This window comes from Dendropsophus ebraccatus, chromosome 3 (genome assembly GCF_027789765.1).
Source record: "Dendropsophus ebraccatus isolate aDenEbr1 chromosome 3, aDenEbr1.pat, whole genome shotgun sequence".
In the NCBI taxonomy this organism is placed as follows: domain Eukaryota; kingdom Metazoa; phylum Chordata; class Amphibia; order Anura; family Hylidae; genus Dendropsophus; species Dendropsophus ebraccatus.
The window spans coordinates 45,064,624-45,081,498 of NC_091456.1; the positions used below are offsets into that span (position 1 = coordinate 45,064,624).

The following is a 16,875-nucleotide window of genomic DNA, read 5'->3' on the forward strand; positions in this document are numbered from 1 at the left end:
AATCGAAGCTACACAACAAACTAAATTTTAAAGGATCTAAGCTTCTGCAGGATAGCCACATCCGACAGGACGTCACTGGTTTTGTAAACCCATTTGCAGATACAATGTTAAAGAATTCAAAGTTATTACTTAAAATTAATTTTACTTAAATTAAATATATAGACTAGAAAGCATCTCAAAATCTCAAAGAATTAAGTTCTCTCAGGGACCCAGCATTTGGACATCCTGGGGGGGACTTATGAAGCCTACGCCAGAGGTGTACGCCAGTGAGAAGGTGCAGATTCCCCCTTTGTCCCTGCCGTACGCCTCCGGTGCGTGCTGGGGGGGCCTGATAAGATGGGGAGGAGGCATGGCCTCCTCCTGCGCCTCATTTATCATGATTTACGCCTGCTCGCAGATGCAAATCATGACGCAAACCTACACCTGCTGTAAGCAGGTGTAGATTTGGTACGCCAGGCGTACGCCTCTTAGTGAATCCTGCCACGAAAAAGAGGGCGGGCCTTATATAAGACCGACATACTTGTACGCCGGTCTTTGTAAATCCCCCCCTCCCAGTGTTAAACTTATAATTTGGAGACCCTTCCTACAAAAAGTGGCCATACATAACTCTTAAAAGTCTTATCTGCTTTATGCAATCAGTTTTTTTTTCCAAAGAGTTTCTTCTAAAATAAGCGCATCGAAGGTTGTCCCACAGTTGGGACCATCAGTGATCAGCTGTGAAAGAAGATTTAATTCTGAGGTCCCCTTCACATGCCATTAAAATCTTAAGAAATCCTGATAGATTTCCCAACACATAGACACCCTTCAGGGCTGCCCCGGAAAATAGGTCAGGAAATTATAGAACCTGGCCTATTTTCATCCAGAATTTTGTCACGGATTTCCCCATAGAAGTCTATGCCTGTACCCGGAATTCCGGACGCTTTCCTGATGCGCATCTGAAAAGCACCTGGAATTACAGACGCTAAAACACATTTTTTTTCCTGATCAGGAAATCCTAAAAAACACTCCTGAAGATTTCCTGACTATAAATATTGATTACTATCAATATTGATATTGATCCTGATCAAGATTAGCTGACAGTAAAAACTGATGTATGAAGGGGGTCTAACAAAACAACCCTTGAAGCTTACTACTGATACCTTAGTACCAAAAGTGCTTATTCACATCTTTCTGTGTTGGGTCCTTGGTAGGTAACTTGGTACCATCCACTGGTGGAGGTGCATATCAGCATCGGAACCGGACACAAGAAAGTAACCCCTAACCACTGTAACTTCGTTGATAGCATGAGTACCGGTGTGGACAAGCTACTAGAGTTGGTGTAGCAGCCCATACGGGGCTACATACCCAAAGTCTCTCTACAACGGTCACACTGCATGCCATTGGGGACTCCATTCCCCCTATGGCACTTATTACTTCCTTGGTGCAAATAAGCAATTAGTCCCTTGTAAAGCTGACCAGTGCGTGCACACATACAAAGAGACCAATCATTCTGTGTACAGCTAAGGAGTTTAAAGGAGTTATTCAGGGCTACAAAAACATGGCCACTTTTCCCCCTCTCTTCTCCAGATTGGGTGTAGTTTTAAACTCAGTTCCATTGAAGTAAATGGAGCTTAATTGCAAACCACACCTGAACTGGAGACAAGAGAGGGGGAAAAGTGTCCATGTTTTTGTAGCGCTGGATAACCTCTTTAAAGCTAGCTAACTGATCCTGCCCGGGACCACTGGTACGTGTCTAATAAAAGTTATATTTTAGCCACTGGGGAAAGGGGGTAAATTCTAGGTTAACCCTAGAAGTATTTTCTAAACAGCAAACCCATGTCACATGTCTGGCAGAACCTTGTTGGGGACCCAATTTTATATTTGCTGCAGGAGCCACTCTCTACCTAGGACATCACTGGTGGCAGTCATCATGTATTATGTGCCCTTTCAATAAAGAATAATATTGGATCTACTAGTTTGATTAAAAATACTCCATAATCGGTGGCTTTATAAGTCTGAGCTGCCCATTTTAGCAACTTGATATTACCATATTTTCCGTACAATTGTGCAGCTTGGTAGCACATTTTATAACTTTTGCTTTTCCATACCCATTTCAACATTTTTAAAATGAAAGGTAGAGCTAAAAGTACCCACAGTACAGACTTCCTGAGCTGCATCCCCCTCTTCCCTCCCTATCTCTCTTCTCCTTCTTTTATTACCAGTAGACAGGACATATTCTATTGGGACTGATAAACACATGTGTGGGTGGAATACCGAGTTGCTTCTTAAGCTGCTAGTTAGTTTAGTGTGTTTATACAAGATTGGAGGAAAGTGAAATTATCAGCCTACTGGATTTTCACATAAAAAGCTATGTATTTTTTTCCCTAATGCATTAATTGGTTTTCCTGTCTCTTCAGAAGGTAGAGTTATGATAAGAAGAACACTATGTAATGATTAGTTGGTATGGTAATATTAGTATACTGTATGAATGCTAAATGCTAGTCAACTTTATACTATTAGCAAAAGCATTTCAGTCATTCTATTCGTGCAAAGCATTATGGGAATATGGATTGGATGATCATAAATTAGAGTCAATTCATGTTTATTTTATAAACAAAAAATACAAAAATACAATAAATAAAAAATATTTTAAGGGGACCCTGCTATAGATTATTAGTATTTGCAAAAAATGTAATATATAAAAATATTTTTTTAAATTAAATATATATATATATATATATATATATATATATGAAATAGGTCATAAAAGGATAAATATGAACCAGAAAGGAACTCCAAGATTTCTTAGAAAACTGTAACATCCTATATCAGAGGAGATGGTGCTGAAGGAAAGCATGTCAAGAAGTATGTCAACTAACCAAGCTAGAATGGCTACCAGGGCTGGAACCCATCATGTATGTTTTTATAGTTTATGTCACAAGCTTTTCTAGTACCTTGAGACCATTACTGTGCTCCGTTGCAATCTCTAGTCCAAAATTTTTGGGTCATTTAAACTGGATTTTCCATTTGTATATGTATATTTTTTTTTGTTGTATGTTGTTTTTTTGTATGTTATTTTTTTATGTGTACATGAGTGAAACAAAGATTATGGTAATCATGTAAATTTCCAGTTGTATGTTAATAAATGTTTACTTGCTTGGCTGTGTCAGTAACTCCCATATACTGGGGAGGAGGAACGAAGAACTCAGGGCTCATATACTTGTGACAGATGGGGGACCTGATGGTGGGGCCTTCGGTGATATCAACTAATGATAGGATTTATAAAGAGCACCTAATACACAGGTGTCAAATTTAGGCCCTCCAGCTGTTAACTACAGTTGCCATCATGCTAGAAGCTTTGACTGTCCAGGCAGGATGGGAATTGTAGTTTTGCAACAGCTGGAGGGCCTGAGTTTGACACTCCTGATCTAATAAATGTATTTTCTTAAAGGGAAACTAAAAGCAGGTTAAAAGTCTCTAACCTGCTGTTATGTTCCCATAGGAAGGGAGATGGTGAGAATGAAGAAACTGCCTACATCCTGAGTGGCGTTTTCGTTAAATCCTGCATCTTATTAAGATAAAACTTTAGCAGATCAGTGCCCTGGGGGTGGTACTAAAGCCCTTGGTGTACTGATCCGCCCCGCCAGCCCACCTTACCTTATGAATATTTATTCTGCGCTCTGCAGTGATGAGCACCCAGAGTGACTGCAGAGCACCATCTCAATATGCATAAAGAGGCGGCAGACTTTACTGCACAGAACCACATAATAAACATAAATAAAAGGCATGATTTAATTAAATTAGCATTAAGGATGAATGTAAGATAACTACCTTCATTCTCAGCGAGCACCATGGGAATATAACAGCAGGTTAGAGGCTTCTTTTTTGCCCATTGCCTAATAAGGGATCTGGGGACAGACTACCTTTGGGCATTTCCACTTTTTTCTTTTCTTTTTTTGGGCTTTAAAAAAAAGTTTTGTGCCTCAGGGATTTTTTTTAATTCAGATATTATTTGTTTTAGTACATGCGTTTTTTATCAACAGTAAAGTCATGTAATTTATTGTTTGTGTGATTCAAGGTTTTACCTTGTAAAAATGCACCAAAAATACAACACGTATGAATTTTTAAGCTGAAAAAAAACTATTCATGCTTTATGGGAGAAAAATGCCATTAACTGGATAAAATAAAGAGCATGCAGCATTTTTTAAGAACTGCAACTGATCCCAAAAATACACCACAAGTAAACAAACAGGTCCAAAAAAAAAACATTGTACAGAGTGCATTTTTTACTCCCCTACTATCTCCACAATGGGGAGAATGGTTGTACAACAACATTACGGTATACAGATGTTTTCAATTTTTGCACCACATTTTGCAAAAAAATGTGTGATTTTTTTTTGCCTCATTCTGCTACATAAAAAAAAAAAAAAAAAGCAGGTAGGGCTTAGCAAGAGAGGCAATGGCCCCTCCATGGCCAGGAAGATTCACCACAACCTATACCAGAAATTGGTATAAATTAGGCTTGTAGATGGAGTATATTTATACTTCTGGGGCATGGACAGCGCGGGACATGTGCCAAATTTATCTTACTTTTACCAAAGACCACCATATGAGACACCATTTGTAATAAATTCCCCCCTATAAAAGAATGGATTCCATAAGAGGATTGTCTCCAGCTGGAAGAATCGTTGTTGTGTCTGGTGCAAACTGATATTAGAAATGGAGCCTGTGACATATAACAAGAAGTACAGTGACAGATGAAAAATAAAAAAAGTAAATTTTTAATCTCTAATGGACAATGTGCTTTTAGGTTTAAAAGTTTTCTCAGGTTCTGTCAATCCACCGATTCTTTCAGCCGGAGACAATCCTAACACGGCATCCATTCTATCAGTCCATACTAGTGATCCAGAGGGAAGGGGGGGGGGCAGCCTCTTGTTTTATTCAAAGCTACTGGTGATGCGTGCCCAGAGCACAACCGCCCCAGCTGAGGGTCCACTAACACCACCTGTTTTATTCACTAAGCTCCCAGAGTGACATGTTATGCACATGTTTGTGTCTTTTTGTTGTATTTTAGCTGCTAAATTCCCCCCGAGGTGTGATGTCAGCCTAAAGCTCTACTACCTCTGGTAATCCAAGGTTATGTGTTTCTTTACAATTATAATCTATTGTCCCAATGCATTTAAAAATACAAAGAAAATACAAAATGATACAATGGTCTTGATTATAAATATCTTGCCGTTTTGTGTATACTTTATTATCACCGACCTTTGTATCTCAATGGTTTAAGCAACAAACAAACCCTGTGTGTAGCCAGATCCTGCCGTCATACTCTCTTTTATACTCTCTTTTTTAAGTTAGCAAGAAATATAGGTCAGATGGAAAAAATGGCTTTATTTCTAACTTTTACATAGTGTTAGCATTTCTACAGACAGTTACTTCCCGAAGGTGTCAGGGTCTGCCGAGGGCTGGGTAACCTCTATGAGCATGGCGATTGCTGCTGCGAGTGGTTATCACTTTTGGAAATCCAGCATCTGTTAGAGCAAGATAACTCTGAAACAACTGAACAGATTTCACAAGAGAACAACTACATCTCCAGGTAATGTTTTGATTAATGGGGAACGGCTCCGTAAACTGTTCCTGTCAAGAGACAGGTGCACTTTAAGCAGCGGCACCTACAAAGCCCAGAGCTCTAAAACATGTCACAACACAACTCAAGCGACATTTAGATTAGTCAACTGCTTTTATTAAAAGGATAGGTTGCAATGGGTTCTTCTCAGCAAACCCCTCTAAATACATACATTTGTAATATATATAAGATAAGTATTTAATTTTTCTTACACTTGGGTGATGTCAGATACATATCTCATCTTATATAGGTTTTTTTTTTCTTCTTCATATCATTTCTTTACAGACCAGTCTGCAGATATGTTGGTAGATACACTATAAGGCCATGTTCACACAACGTATGTTTCGTAAAAAAAATTGTGATTTATACAAAACATATGTTGTATGTGAATGAATGGAATCCCGGCCGGAGCGTATACGCATAGTAACCGGCTGCATGAAAAACTGACATGTCCATTTTGTGCGGCCGCTTTTAATTGAATAGCGGCCGCACATAACATGTCGGTTCACACAATGGAGAGTGCGGCCCCGGCCGCGCGCTCCATTGTGTGCAGCGGTAAATTGGGATGCGGGCACACACTGATGCGCCTGCATCCCAATTCATCAGAAATGAAGATCATCCGGCCCTTACTGCAGTACCAGCCGGGATGATCTTCAGTAATACCAGCTGTTCTGTGACCCGACCGAGTCACAGAACGGCCGGTGTTTTACAATGTGTGAACATGGCCAAATGCATGCTAATGCTTTCACCAAAGTGGTAAGCTAAACTGATAAACTTTAGAGCTATAAAGCAACTAATAAGACATGCAACACAAAATATTCACAGTTTTGTGCAGAGAAACTCGTATAATATAAGAAGACAAGTATATTGTACACATAACAGAACAGATTTTGGCCACTTAGGCATGCTATTTATCAGCAAAGCAAATGTGCCCCCTTGGCATTACCAGTCAGACTTTGGATTGGGGCTGTTCTTCTGATTTGATTTTGAGGTAGTTTATCAATGTTGGCCTTGGCTCTTGTTCCATTTTCGCATAATGTTGTACAAGGTCTTCCCTAGGATCCTTCTCACACCCCCCTTCTCTAACCCAGTACACATCCACAAATCCTCCAGAGTAGGCATCTCTTCTTCCTGCATGGCACACTGCACGCCTGGCTAGTTGTCGGGCTTCCTCTTCCTCCATTCCAGGTCTATACCCTTCATCAATGATGCTATATGCATATGGGGAGCCGGATCCCACAGAAATGATATCAGAAGAAAGACGGGTTCCATCATTATATACGTAACAGATGCAAGGTCCATTCCGATCCCAGCCACAAAGGGTGACAGCGGCACAGATATCCGTTCCACGGAATGGCATCATCAAGACACTCAACATTCTGGCTGCTCCTCGAACACTTGGCATATACCCATTCCTCACTTTATACAGCTTGCACTCTCTGGCCAATGCTCGTCCGAAGAACTGGCAGTCAGCTGAACTTCCTGAAGTAGTGGCCATCAGATGACTATGAATTAGGAAAGCCTTTCGGGTATCTGGGCTGCAGACAAGTTTTCCAGCAGAGGAACGTGAATCAGTCGCAACAGCAATACCCCCTGCATAAAGGAAGGCCAAGGTGGTGGTGCCATGTGCTGGTGGTGGTGGTCCACTTTCACGGTGGTGGGCAGAAGAGTCTTGCAATGTTTGAAGGAAGTTTGAAGCATGTTCGGTTTTTAACTTGTAGGATGGAAACAGGTTTAGATTATGAGACAGGTGACGTCTTGGAACAGTTGCATCCCATCCACAGACACTCTGCAGTGCCATCTCATCTACAAAATCCTAGATGGTACAGCAAGCCTTTCAGGTTCTTCAAGTGTGAACTTTTATGAATTAAAATGCTGTAAATGGTGTCTCATTTATCTTACTTTGAGGAGGGAAATAATATTTAAAGACACATAATACACAGTACATCTTGTTTGGACATCCAATCTTTGTTCAGCATCCCTTGAAATACGATGCTAAGGCTAAAGTGCATGCCAAAGCAGGAAGAGAACATGATAAATGAGGGGAAGCAGCTTCATGATGCTGCAGCATTAGCCCACCAAACACAAACTTTTTTTTTTTTTACTGATGCAGCAGTGTATTTGTGCACAGTACACATACCATATCTACTATCATATATACCTTAAAGGGAATGTATTGACTAGTTTTCTTTTTACTAATTAGATCCAGATACTGGAACATTTTTTTTTCTAATTGTTTTCCGTGGTTTTTTTTTGTTTTTTTAGTTTAGTTGTAGCATATTACTACTAGGGTTGCTATCTTGCTTTTTTTAACAACATTTCTTGACATGCTCATGAGCATAGGCACAATTAACATCTCCAGACCCAAGGTTGGACTGGCTCAATGGGGAAGTGCCTGGTGGGCCCTGAGCTACAATTAGCCCCCATCGGCCAGCATCAGCGCCTGAGCAAATGCTGGGCCCCTTGCTACTAAGCACAAAGAGTTAAAAGCAGTACTCTGAATGACAGATTGAGGAGCCATTGGCCCCCCGCACAAGAGGCCACTCTTTCCTTCCGTGCTCCAGCGCATGAGTGAGGTTACTTGTGTGCTCACGAGGGGGGGTGGAGGTGTACATGGGGGTGGTGGGCTTAATACAAAGTGGCCTTGGGGGGAAACCTATAATGGGGATTCTATGTACTGGCGGGTAGGTAACTACCAAGGATGATTACCTATAGGGAGATGCCGAAGATGGGGGTCACTACCTAGAGGGGTTAACTAACTGGGGTATTACCTACAGGCGGATGCTTACTACATGGGGGATACTATGTATTGGGGGGTAATTACCAGGGGGATTACCTACTGGGAGATACCTATGCTGGGGGGATACTTTTCAGGGTGGGGCAAACTACCAGGGGGATTACCTAAAGAGGCATGCCATCATGTGGAATAGGGGCATACTACCTACTGGGGGGGGGGGGTGCGGTAACTACCAGGGAGACTTCCTACTGGGGGGAGATGGTAACCACATGGGAGATCAAAAAAGCACTTTATAAGCATTTCCTGTAATAAGTGTTTATTGGTGATTTGTATAACTTTTGGGGGGAAACATAATACTTTAATAAAACTTTTCGCCGGACTTCTCTTTTAATTTTTGCTCTCAAAGATGCAATATTTCTTATTTTCAGGGGATTTTAATGAAGAAGAAATCACGTTACATGCACAGTAGGCGGCTTCCAGGGGGAGCTCACCACAGCACACTCGTGCAGCACAGCAGAATTAGCATACGGTATGTCGGCAGGCAACGGGATAACGGCAGACAACAGGGATGGCGGCAGGCAACAGGATAACGGCAACTGTGTGCAGCTCTACATCTTGCGGTAGGGGACAACAGGGATGGCAGCAGGGGATGGGCTTCTTAATGCCTTGCCTGCACATTTACAAGTGACAGCCGCAGAAAGGAACATCGGGGTTGGCAGCAGGTGATGATCTTCATGTCCTGCAGGCAGCTGCTCTGCAACGGACGGTAAAGGTAGGGGACAATGGCTGACTGGTAGGCTAAAAAGAATCACAGCTGCATGCCCCACAGTTCTGTTCGGGGGGCATGCTTCTAAACAAAAACTTTCCTAGGTCTTACTTTCGGGGAATGCCGTATATTTAGCAATTCAGACAAACCCCTACTAGGTCTTATTTTCAGGGGATGTTTTATTTTCGGGGAAACAAGGTATATCTCTCAAACAATACATTTTAGGAAATACTTTAAAATATGTTACATTTAACATAACACATCACTAGAGACCTAGTTTTCTTCATGATACAATCCCTTTAAGGGCACAAGACAAGTTATTGTGACACTGACATTTTTTGTTGGGCTATACCCACCACTGTTGTTGACTTTTGTTTCAATAAATTAGTTGAGATAAGGAACTCACCATTACATGCTTATACTTATACGCCCTAATTTCATGATATCATATCACTGGAGCGTGAACTTTTTACGGTTTCTATAAATTTCACCCACAAGCCTAATATCCCTTTTTCGGAGTAGTGTATGTACCCTGTTTAACATTTTAGGTTGCACAGGGCCATATATCTTTTTTGCAGCTTACTACATTGAGATCTTCATTACTCTTTATCCCCTAGTGTCTGTCTACAAGTCTAACCAAAGTCAACTGCATTGTGTGGATTAATATAACAAAAAATATTGTTGTCTGCACATAACTCAGATTCTGCCTTCAGGCTTTGCACATATACTTGAAAATGACCATATATCAGTATAACAAAATAAAAGTTTCCCCTTTATAATGTGCACTATCCCATCTGGCACATCACTTTACATTTTGAAAATCTAATATGATCTCATAATGTTCTATGCAGATTTTTATTCCTGTTTGTCTCAATAAATATATTTTTTCTGCTCTTGCAGAACCAGGACACTAGCATAACGCCTTCTTGGTTTACTGAGATTGCTGTCATGAAAATGGATATACCACCACATTGTTTGTATTCCATACCTGTACTACACCCAAACATTTTATTTTTAAACCACATTCATCAACTATAGTCTTTATTTGGTGGTGTAAAAACCCTCAGCCCTATATTTCCAACATGTACTTATCCATCATATATAGGCTCCAAGATTAAAAAAAAAAAAAAAAAAGTACACTACTTAGTACGTTTGTTTTTTTTTTTGTTTGTTTTGTTTTTTTAACAGGGTCTAGTTCAATGGAATAGTGTAGAGGTCAATGCTGCTCAATTCAGCAAAGCCTGCATATGGTTGGAATGAACTTCTAGAGATCTATGGATCTATTTAGGGCATACCCCCGGACCTGTTGTTTTTTTCCATTACATATTGAGGGACATTCATCAAGACTTGTGTACTTGTACCCCTCTTAGTAAATCCATCCAATCCTGTGCCTGGTGCAATAAATCTACACCTGCTCGGGCGTAAATCTACAGCTGTTCGGGCTCATACGCCTGCAAGTGGGTGTAAATCATGATAAATCTGCTGCAGGAGGAGGCCATGCTTTGCCACGCATCACCACCTGCACGCCCATTCGCCTATGCTATATCCATGTCTTCCAGGACATTTGGCAGCTCAGCAAGTCCGCTTGACACTAAGGCTGCATTCTCACGTTCCGTGTTCTTCACGGAACATGGACGTGGAACGCCTGTAACGGACTCTCCCTCGCCCAGGCAGCATCTGTGATAAGATGCTGGGAGCGGGGGAACTGTACAGATATGCATCGCGCTGTAATGAATCAGCCGCGCAGCTCTGTCATTACAGCGCGGCACAAATCTGTACAGTTCCCCCGCTCCCAGCATCTAATTACAGATGCTGCCTGGGCGGCGGAGAGTCCGTTACAGGCATTCCACGTCCGTGTTCCGTGTGGAACACGGAACGTGAGAATGCAGCCTTAAACCATCTATATAAATAGTAAAGTATATAAAATCCATAGTGTATTAATCTTTACAGTTTTATAATTATATTATTGTTTTGCCTGTATCACAATACAGTAAATAGAAATAATAGGTTTCTGCTTTGGTTAATAGGATTTTGTTTCTTATGACTATGTCTTTAAAGGGGAACTATCAGCAGGTAAGACGAATCTAACCTGCTGGTAGCCCCTTATTGAGCAGGAGATGCAGAGGAGGAAGGTATGTGTCTTATCTTCCTCCTTGGCACCGTTCCCGTGCTGTTAGCAGTTTAATCCTTGGTCTGGAGCACCATAAGGAGCACTGCCCTGTCCCCATAATGCTGCTCCTTCTAATGATAATGGATCTGCGCCCTGGTGCAGGGCAGTGCTCCAAACAGTGCTCCAGACCGAGGATAACACTGCTAACAGCATGGGAACAGTGCCAAGGAGCGAGGTAAGAGACGTACCGTCCTCCTTGGCACCTTGTGTGCAATAGTGGGTTATCAGCAAGTTAGATTCGTTGTGGCAGGGTCGGGATATAAAGAGTGGCACTAAGAGAGTCTAAATACATCTTCAGATTCATATCATTCCTGAGATATGGGAAAATGAAATTGGAGGTAGCAGTCTGGATTAGGTGGACTGCTATCTTTTTAAACCAGGGTCTAATTTTTTTGACTAACTAAATACCTATGCTACCTTTATGCCCCCCTCCCCCCATTAATTTATTATAATCTGTCACCCACAGATTTTTTTACATGAGCCGATCGGTGCTGCACAGGGATCCCAGTGGCACGGTCCTTTTTTTGAAAGGTCACCCGGTTCTCGCACTCGGTGCCATTCTCTATGGCACGGCACGGCTCTATGCACTGGCGTGGGCCTGGCGCCCCCCAGTGTTACCATATACCCTACCCTCTATGATGCACCTCCATTGGACCCAATGGACCTGCATCACGAGTGTAGAGGATATCGCCACACTGGGGGCGGCGGGCCTGTCCCTAGTGCATAGAGTCAGCAAAAGAATGGCGAAACCCAGGCAGAGTTTCAAAATAAAGACCACGCCACCGGGATCCCTATGTAAAAAACAATGTACCTGATGGTACATTCGCTTTAAGTGGGGCCTGAACAACTAGATGTGTTACTCAATGCCCTTGACCAGCAGCAGACGGATCTTCATATCTTTATAGCCAAAACTCTACAGGTTGTTCTTCAAAGTGTATCGCCACTGACTCCAAAGTGGTTAGAAACCTCTTATCAGAGACTTTACAAAAGGAACTATAAATCCTATTTCCAGTCACACTCAAGCTAACTCTCAGCTTTTATTTCTGCACCTTGCTTACAAAGGAACCATGTACAGTGGTCCCTCAACATATGATATTAACCCCTTAGCTTCCCATGACGTACCTAGTGCGTCATGGCAGCGCGAGGGGAGTACAGAGTGGGGTCCCACCGGGACCCCGCTCTGAGCGGCGCTGCTCCCGGCTGCTATCTGTAGCCGGGGAGTGACTCTATTAGCCGACGCGGGTTCCGTTGCTGCGCCAGCGAATTAAGCATTTCAATGCAGCTGTTAAACCTAACAACTGCATTAAAGGGGTTATCCAGCGCCACAAAAACATGGCCACTTTTCCCCTACTGTTGTCTCCAGTTCAGGTGTGGTTTGCAATTAAGCTCCATTCACTTCAATGGAACTGAGTTTCAAAACCCTACCCAAACTGGAGACAGTAGGGGGAAAGTGGCCATGTTTTTGTAGCGCTGGATAACCCCTTTAAAATGCTCTGTTCAGCACTTCCCTGGTATCTAGTGTCTAGATCCGTTCTTCTGGCCGGGCCTCAGCATCGCAATGACGCTGATTCCGACTCGGCAATACATTGCTGTGGTCTGCAGCAGGCCAGAGCAATGTGTGACCGATCTAATGGATTGCTGTGTATATACCTATATCCCTCCCCTAATAAAAGTCCAAATCACTTTTTGCTGGGACCTGGGAGGAGGTGGCTGAGGGAAAAGACGTCCAATCACCTCCCCGGTTACAGCGTCGGGTCCCGCATCGCGGTGCTCCGGTGCCCGGCCGCTTCCGGGTGTCTGACGCGGGCCCGAGACGCAATGTCTCAGGTCCGCTCAGCCACTCAGTGAAGGAGGCAGGATCCGTTTCAAGTCTGCTCAAATCCCCCACAGTAAACGCCATAAGCGCCAAAAAATTCCAAAGTGCAAAATTTTGCATTTTTTGGTCGCATCAAATCCAGAAAAAATGTAATAGTGATCAAAAAGTTGCATCTGTGCAAACAAGGTACCGATGGAAAGTACATATCATGGCGCAAAAAATGACACCTCAAACAGCCCCACAGACCAAAAAATAAAAGCGTTATAAGGGTGGGAATAGAGCAATTTAAAACACATTTAGTTTTTTTAAAAGGTTTTAATTTTTTTAAAGCCGTCAAATATGAAAGTTATGCGAGTTACATATCGTTGTAATCGTACTGATGTGAGAAACATAGATAACACGTCAGTTTTACCATAGGGCGAACGACGTAAATGCAAAACTCCCTGAAATCAAAACAAATTCCTTTTTTTTTTTTTTTTCAATTTTACAGCGCAAATTATTTTTTTCTGGTTTCACAGCATATTTTATGGAAAAATAATGCCTGTCATTGCAAAGTACAATTGGTTTCGCAAAAAATAAGGGCTCATATGGGTCTCTCGGTGAAAAAATGCAAGCGCTATGGGCTTTTAAACATAAAGTGCAAAAACGAAAATTGGCTTCAACCTTAATGGGTTAATTGGTTCAGGGACGACCATTGTATGTTGAGAACATAACTCTATTGAAAACTGGTAATTGTTTCTGAAGCCCCCAAAATGTCCATCCACAATTTAAGAAAAATAAAAGATAACTAATATGTCCTTACACACAATAGTCAGAAAGAGCTACTGGAGACTCTAAATTACTTTCTATGTAGAGAACCAGAGCATTTTCGGGGTTCTAACAGATCACACAGGTTCCCAGAAAAATAAAATGAAGCTGCCCTTAACTGGTAAAGAGCAGTACAGGACATGTAGTATCACACTGTACTGTAGAGAGGAGATACTAGACACACAGCAGTACAGGACATGTAGTATCACACTGTACTATAGAGAGGGGATACTAGACACACAGCAGTACAGGACATGTAGTATCACACTGTACTGTAGAGAGGAGATACTAGACACACACAGCAGTACAGGACATGTAGTATCAACCTGTACTGTAGAGAGGAGATACTAGACACACACAGCAGTACAGGACATGTAGTATCAACCTGTACTGTAGAGAGGAGATACTAGACACACAGCAGTACAGGGCATGTAGTATCACACTGTATTATAGAGAGGGGATACTAGACACACACAGCAGTACAGGACATGTAGTATCACACTGTACTATAGAGAGGGGATACTAGACACACACAGCAGTACAGGACATGTAGTATCAACCTGTACTGTAGAGAGGAGATACTAGACACACACAGCAGTACAGGACATGTAGTATCAACCTGTACTGTAGAGAGGAGATACTAGACACACAGCAGTACAGGACATGTAGTATCACACTGTACTGTAGAGAGGAGATACTAGACACACACAGCAGTACAGGACATGTAGTATCACACTGTACTATAGAGAGGGGATACTAGACACACACAGCAGTACAGGACATGTAGTATCAACCTGTACTGTAGAGAGGAGATACTAGACCAGCGTTTCCCAACTTGGGTGCCGGGAGAACCCGCCAGAGGTGCGGCAGGATACCGGTGGTAATTGTGACACTGTCACTTTAAGCATCCCTAGAAGCTGCGGCCGCGCAGAGGGGGGGCTGACAATATCACGTTAAGTATTTTGAATTCTGTGGATTCCTTATCTTACACCATCACACTACAGGGACAATACCTTTAATGGGTGCGTGTTAGGCCCCAGGGGGGGCATACACCATTTTTTAGCCCTCTGACAGCGTTACTGCAACACCTGCCGCATAAGCAAGTAACACGCTGGGTTACCACAAGAGCAAATCTATGTTCTGAATGCTTTTTTTATATGCATCAATATGGAGCTATACCTCCTGAGCATTCAGCAGTGAGAAACATGCAGAAGCGGCTACAGTCAGTATTTTAAATTGCTACTCTAGTGCACTGATAACACAAGACCAAGCTCCAATGCCTGGTGTATTATTATAACTACATATCCAATATGCATGAGTGCAGGAGTATGTGCTTTTATTGGGACTCTATCAGTGTCGGACTGGAGTGCCTTGGCCCACCAGGGGAAATCATTCTTAGGGCCCACCCTTCAGCCACCATACTTATCTATGGTAACATTAATAAGGGTCCAGTTACACGGCGTGATTTGGGGCAGTATGGGGCTGCAAACGATTGCTAAGGCTAGGTTCACACTGCGTTTTCAGCATCCGTTTAACGCATCCGTTTTTTGCAAAAAACGCATGAAAAACGGATTGCAAAAAACGGATTCATTTGTGTGCATCCGTTTTTTCCATTGACTTCCATTATAAAAAAAAAACGGATCCGTTTTTTTTGGCGGACCAAAACGGACCAAAAAACGTTGCTGACCCTATTTTTCAGGACGTTAAAAAAAACGGATCCGTTAAACGGATGCTGAAAACGCAGTGTGAACCTAGCCTAATCAGCAGGGCAGGAATACACAGAGATGTGCAGCCGACAGCAATGATTTTTACAGCCGCACAAAAGATCAAATCAGCCGACTATGGGGCATTTGCGTGTCAGCTGATCTCTGCCACTTTTACATGGGGCTTCCTAGGAGCGCTTGTTACCGATAATTGGCCGGTGTAATTGGGCTATAAGACAATTTCCTTTGTATGATAACGCTGTATACTTAGATACAAAAGTCATACAGCTACCAATGACACCAGTATATAAAGAGCAAATATCCCCACACATATTACCGCCATACTGTTACTGACCAGATCCTGTATACTGAGAGTGATATTACTAATAATACCAGTATATCAGAGGGAAATATTATCACCATACATATATTACCGCCATACTGTTACTGAACAAATCCTGTATACCAATAATACCAGTATACAAGGGGAAAATATTACCGCCACACCACAACCAATACCATCCCTATATTGTTACTGACCAAATCTAGTATACTAAAAACAATAAAAAACAGTACCGGATTACAAGCAACAAATACCACCACATACTGACAAATACCACCACATACTGACTAACGCCACCACTGCTACTGACTAATACCACCACATACTGACTAATACCACCACATACTGACTAACGCCACCACTGCTACTGACTAATACCACCACATACTGACAAATACCACCACATACTGACTAATACCACCACATACTGACTAACGCCACCACTGCTACTGACTAATACCACCACATACTGACTAACACCACCACTGCTACTGAATAAGATTCACTGTACACAGATCACCATCACCTCATCCAGTCATATAGAGGTAGACACAGCTCTACACAGGTTCTATACACCATATACATTACAGTGCAAATATATCAGGTGACTCACAGGGGACGTCTTCTCTGATCGGAGTTCTTCCCTTTTCATCTTCTCCATCCGTCCTGGGCCATAATGAGAACTTCTATGAGCCACGAATCCACAGAATCTGCCAGACAGACATATTAGGCTCCTCACTATGTCACCATCCTCATCTCTCTACACACTGCACATCTGTACTGTCCCCTGTACGCCCTCACTCTATATATATATATATATATATATATATATATATATATATATATATATATATATATATATATTCCTTACAGTATATGGTCCCCCCTCTGTTGTCCCCCTTATAAATGGCACCCCATATTGTCCATC

At 42.1% G+C, this 16,875-nt stretch overlaps 1 protein-coding gene across 1 annotated transcript; it reads right to left on the reverse strand.

The window, feature by feature from the left end:
- Window positions 1-6,503: 6,503 nt before the first annotated feature.
- Window positions 6,504-7,406, reverse strand: LOC138786487 (proteasome subunit beta type-11-like). Its single transcript, XM_069963472.1, has one exon. It carries the CDS (start codon window positions 7,404-7,406, stop codon window positions 6,555-6,557), a length of 852 nt encoding a protein of 283 aa, XP_069819573.1. The 3' UTR covers window positions 6,504-6,554.
- Window positions 7,407-16,875: the final 9,469 nt, after the last annotated feature.

What these genes read in the sequence shown, in the direction of transcription:
- LOC138786487 (XM_069963472.1), bottom strand. Translation starts at nt 7,406, where the DNA reads ATGGCACTGCAGAGTGTCTGTGGATGGGATGCAACTGTTCCAAGACGT.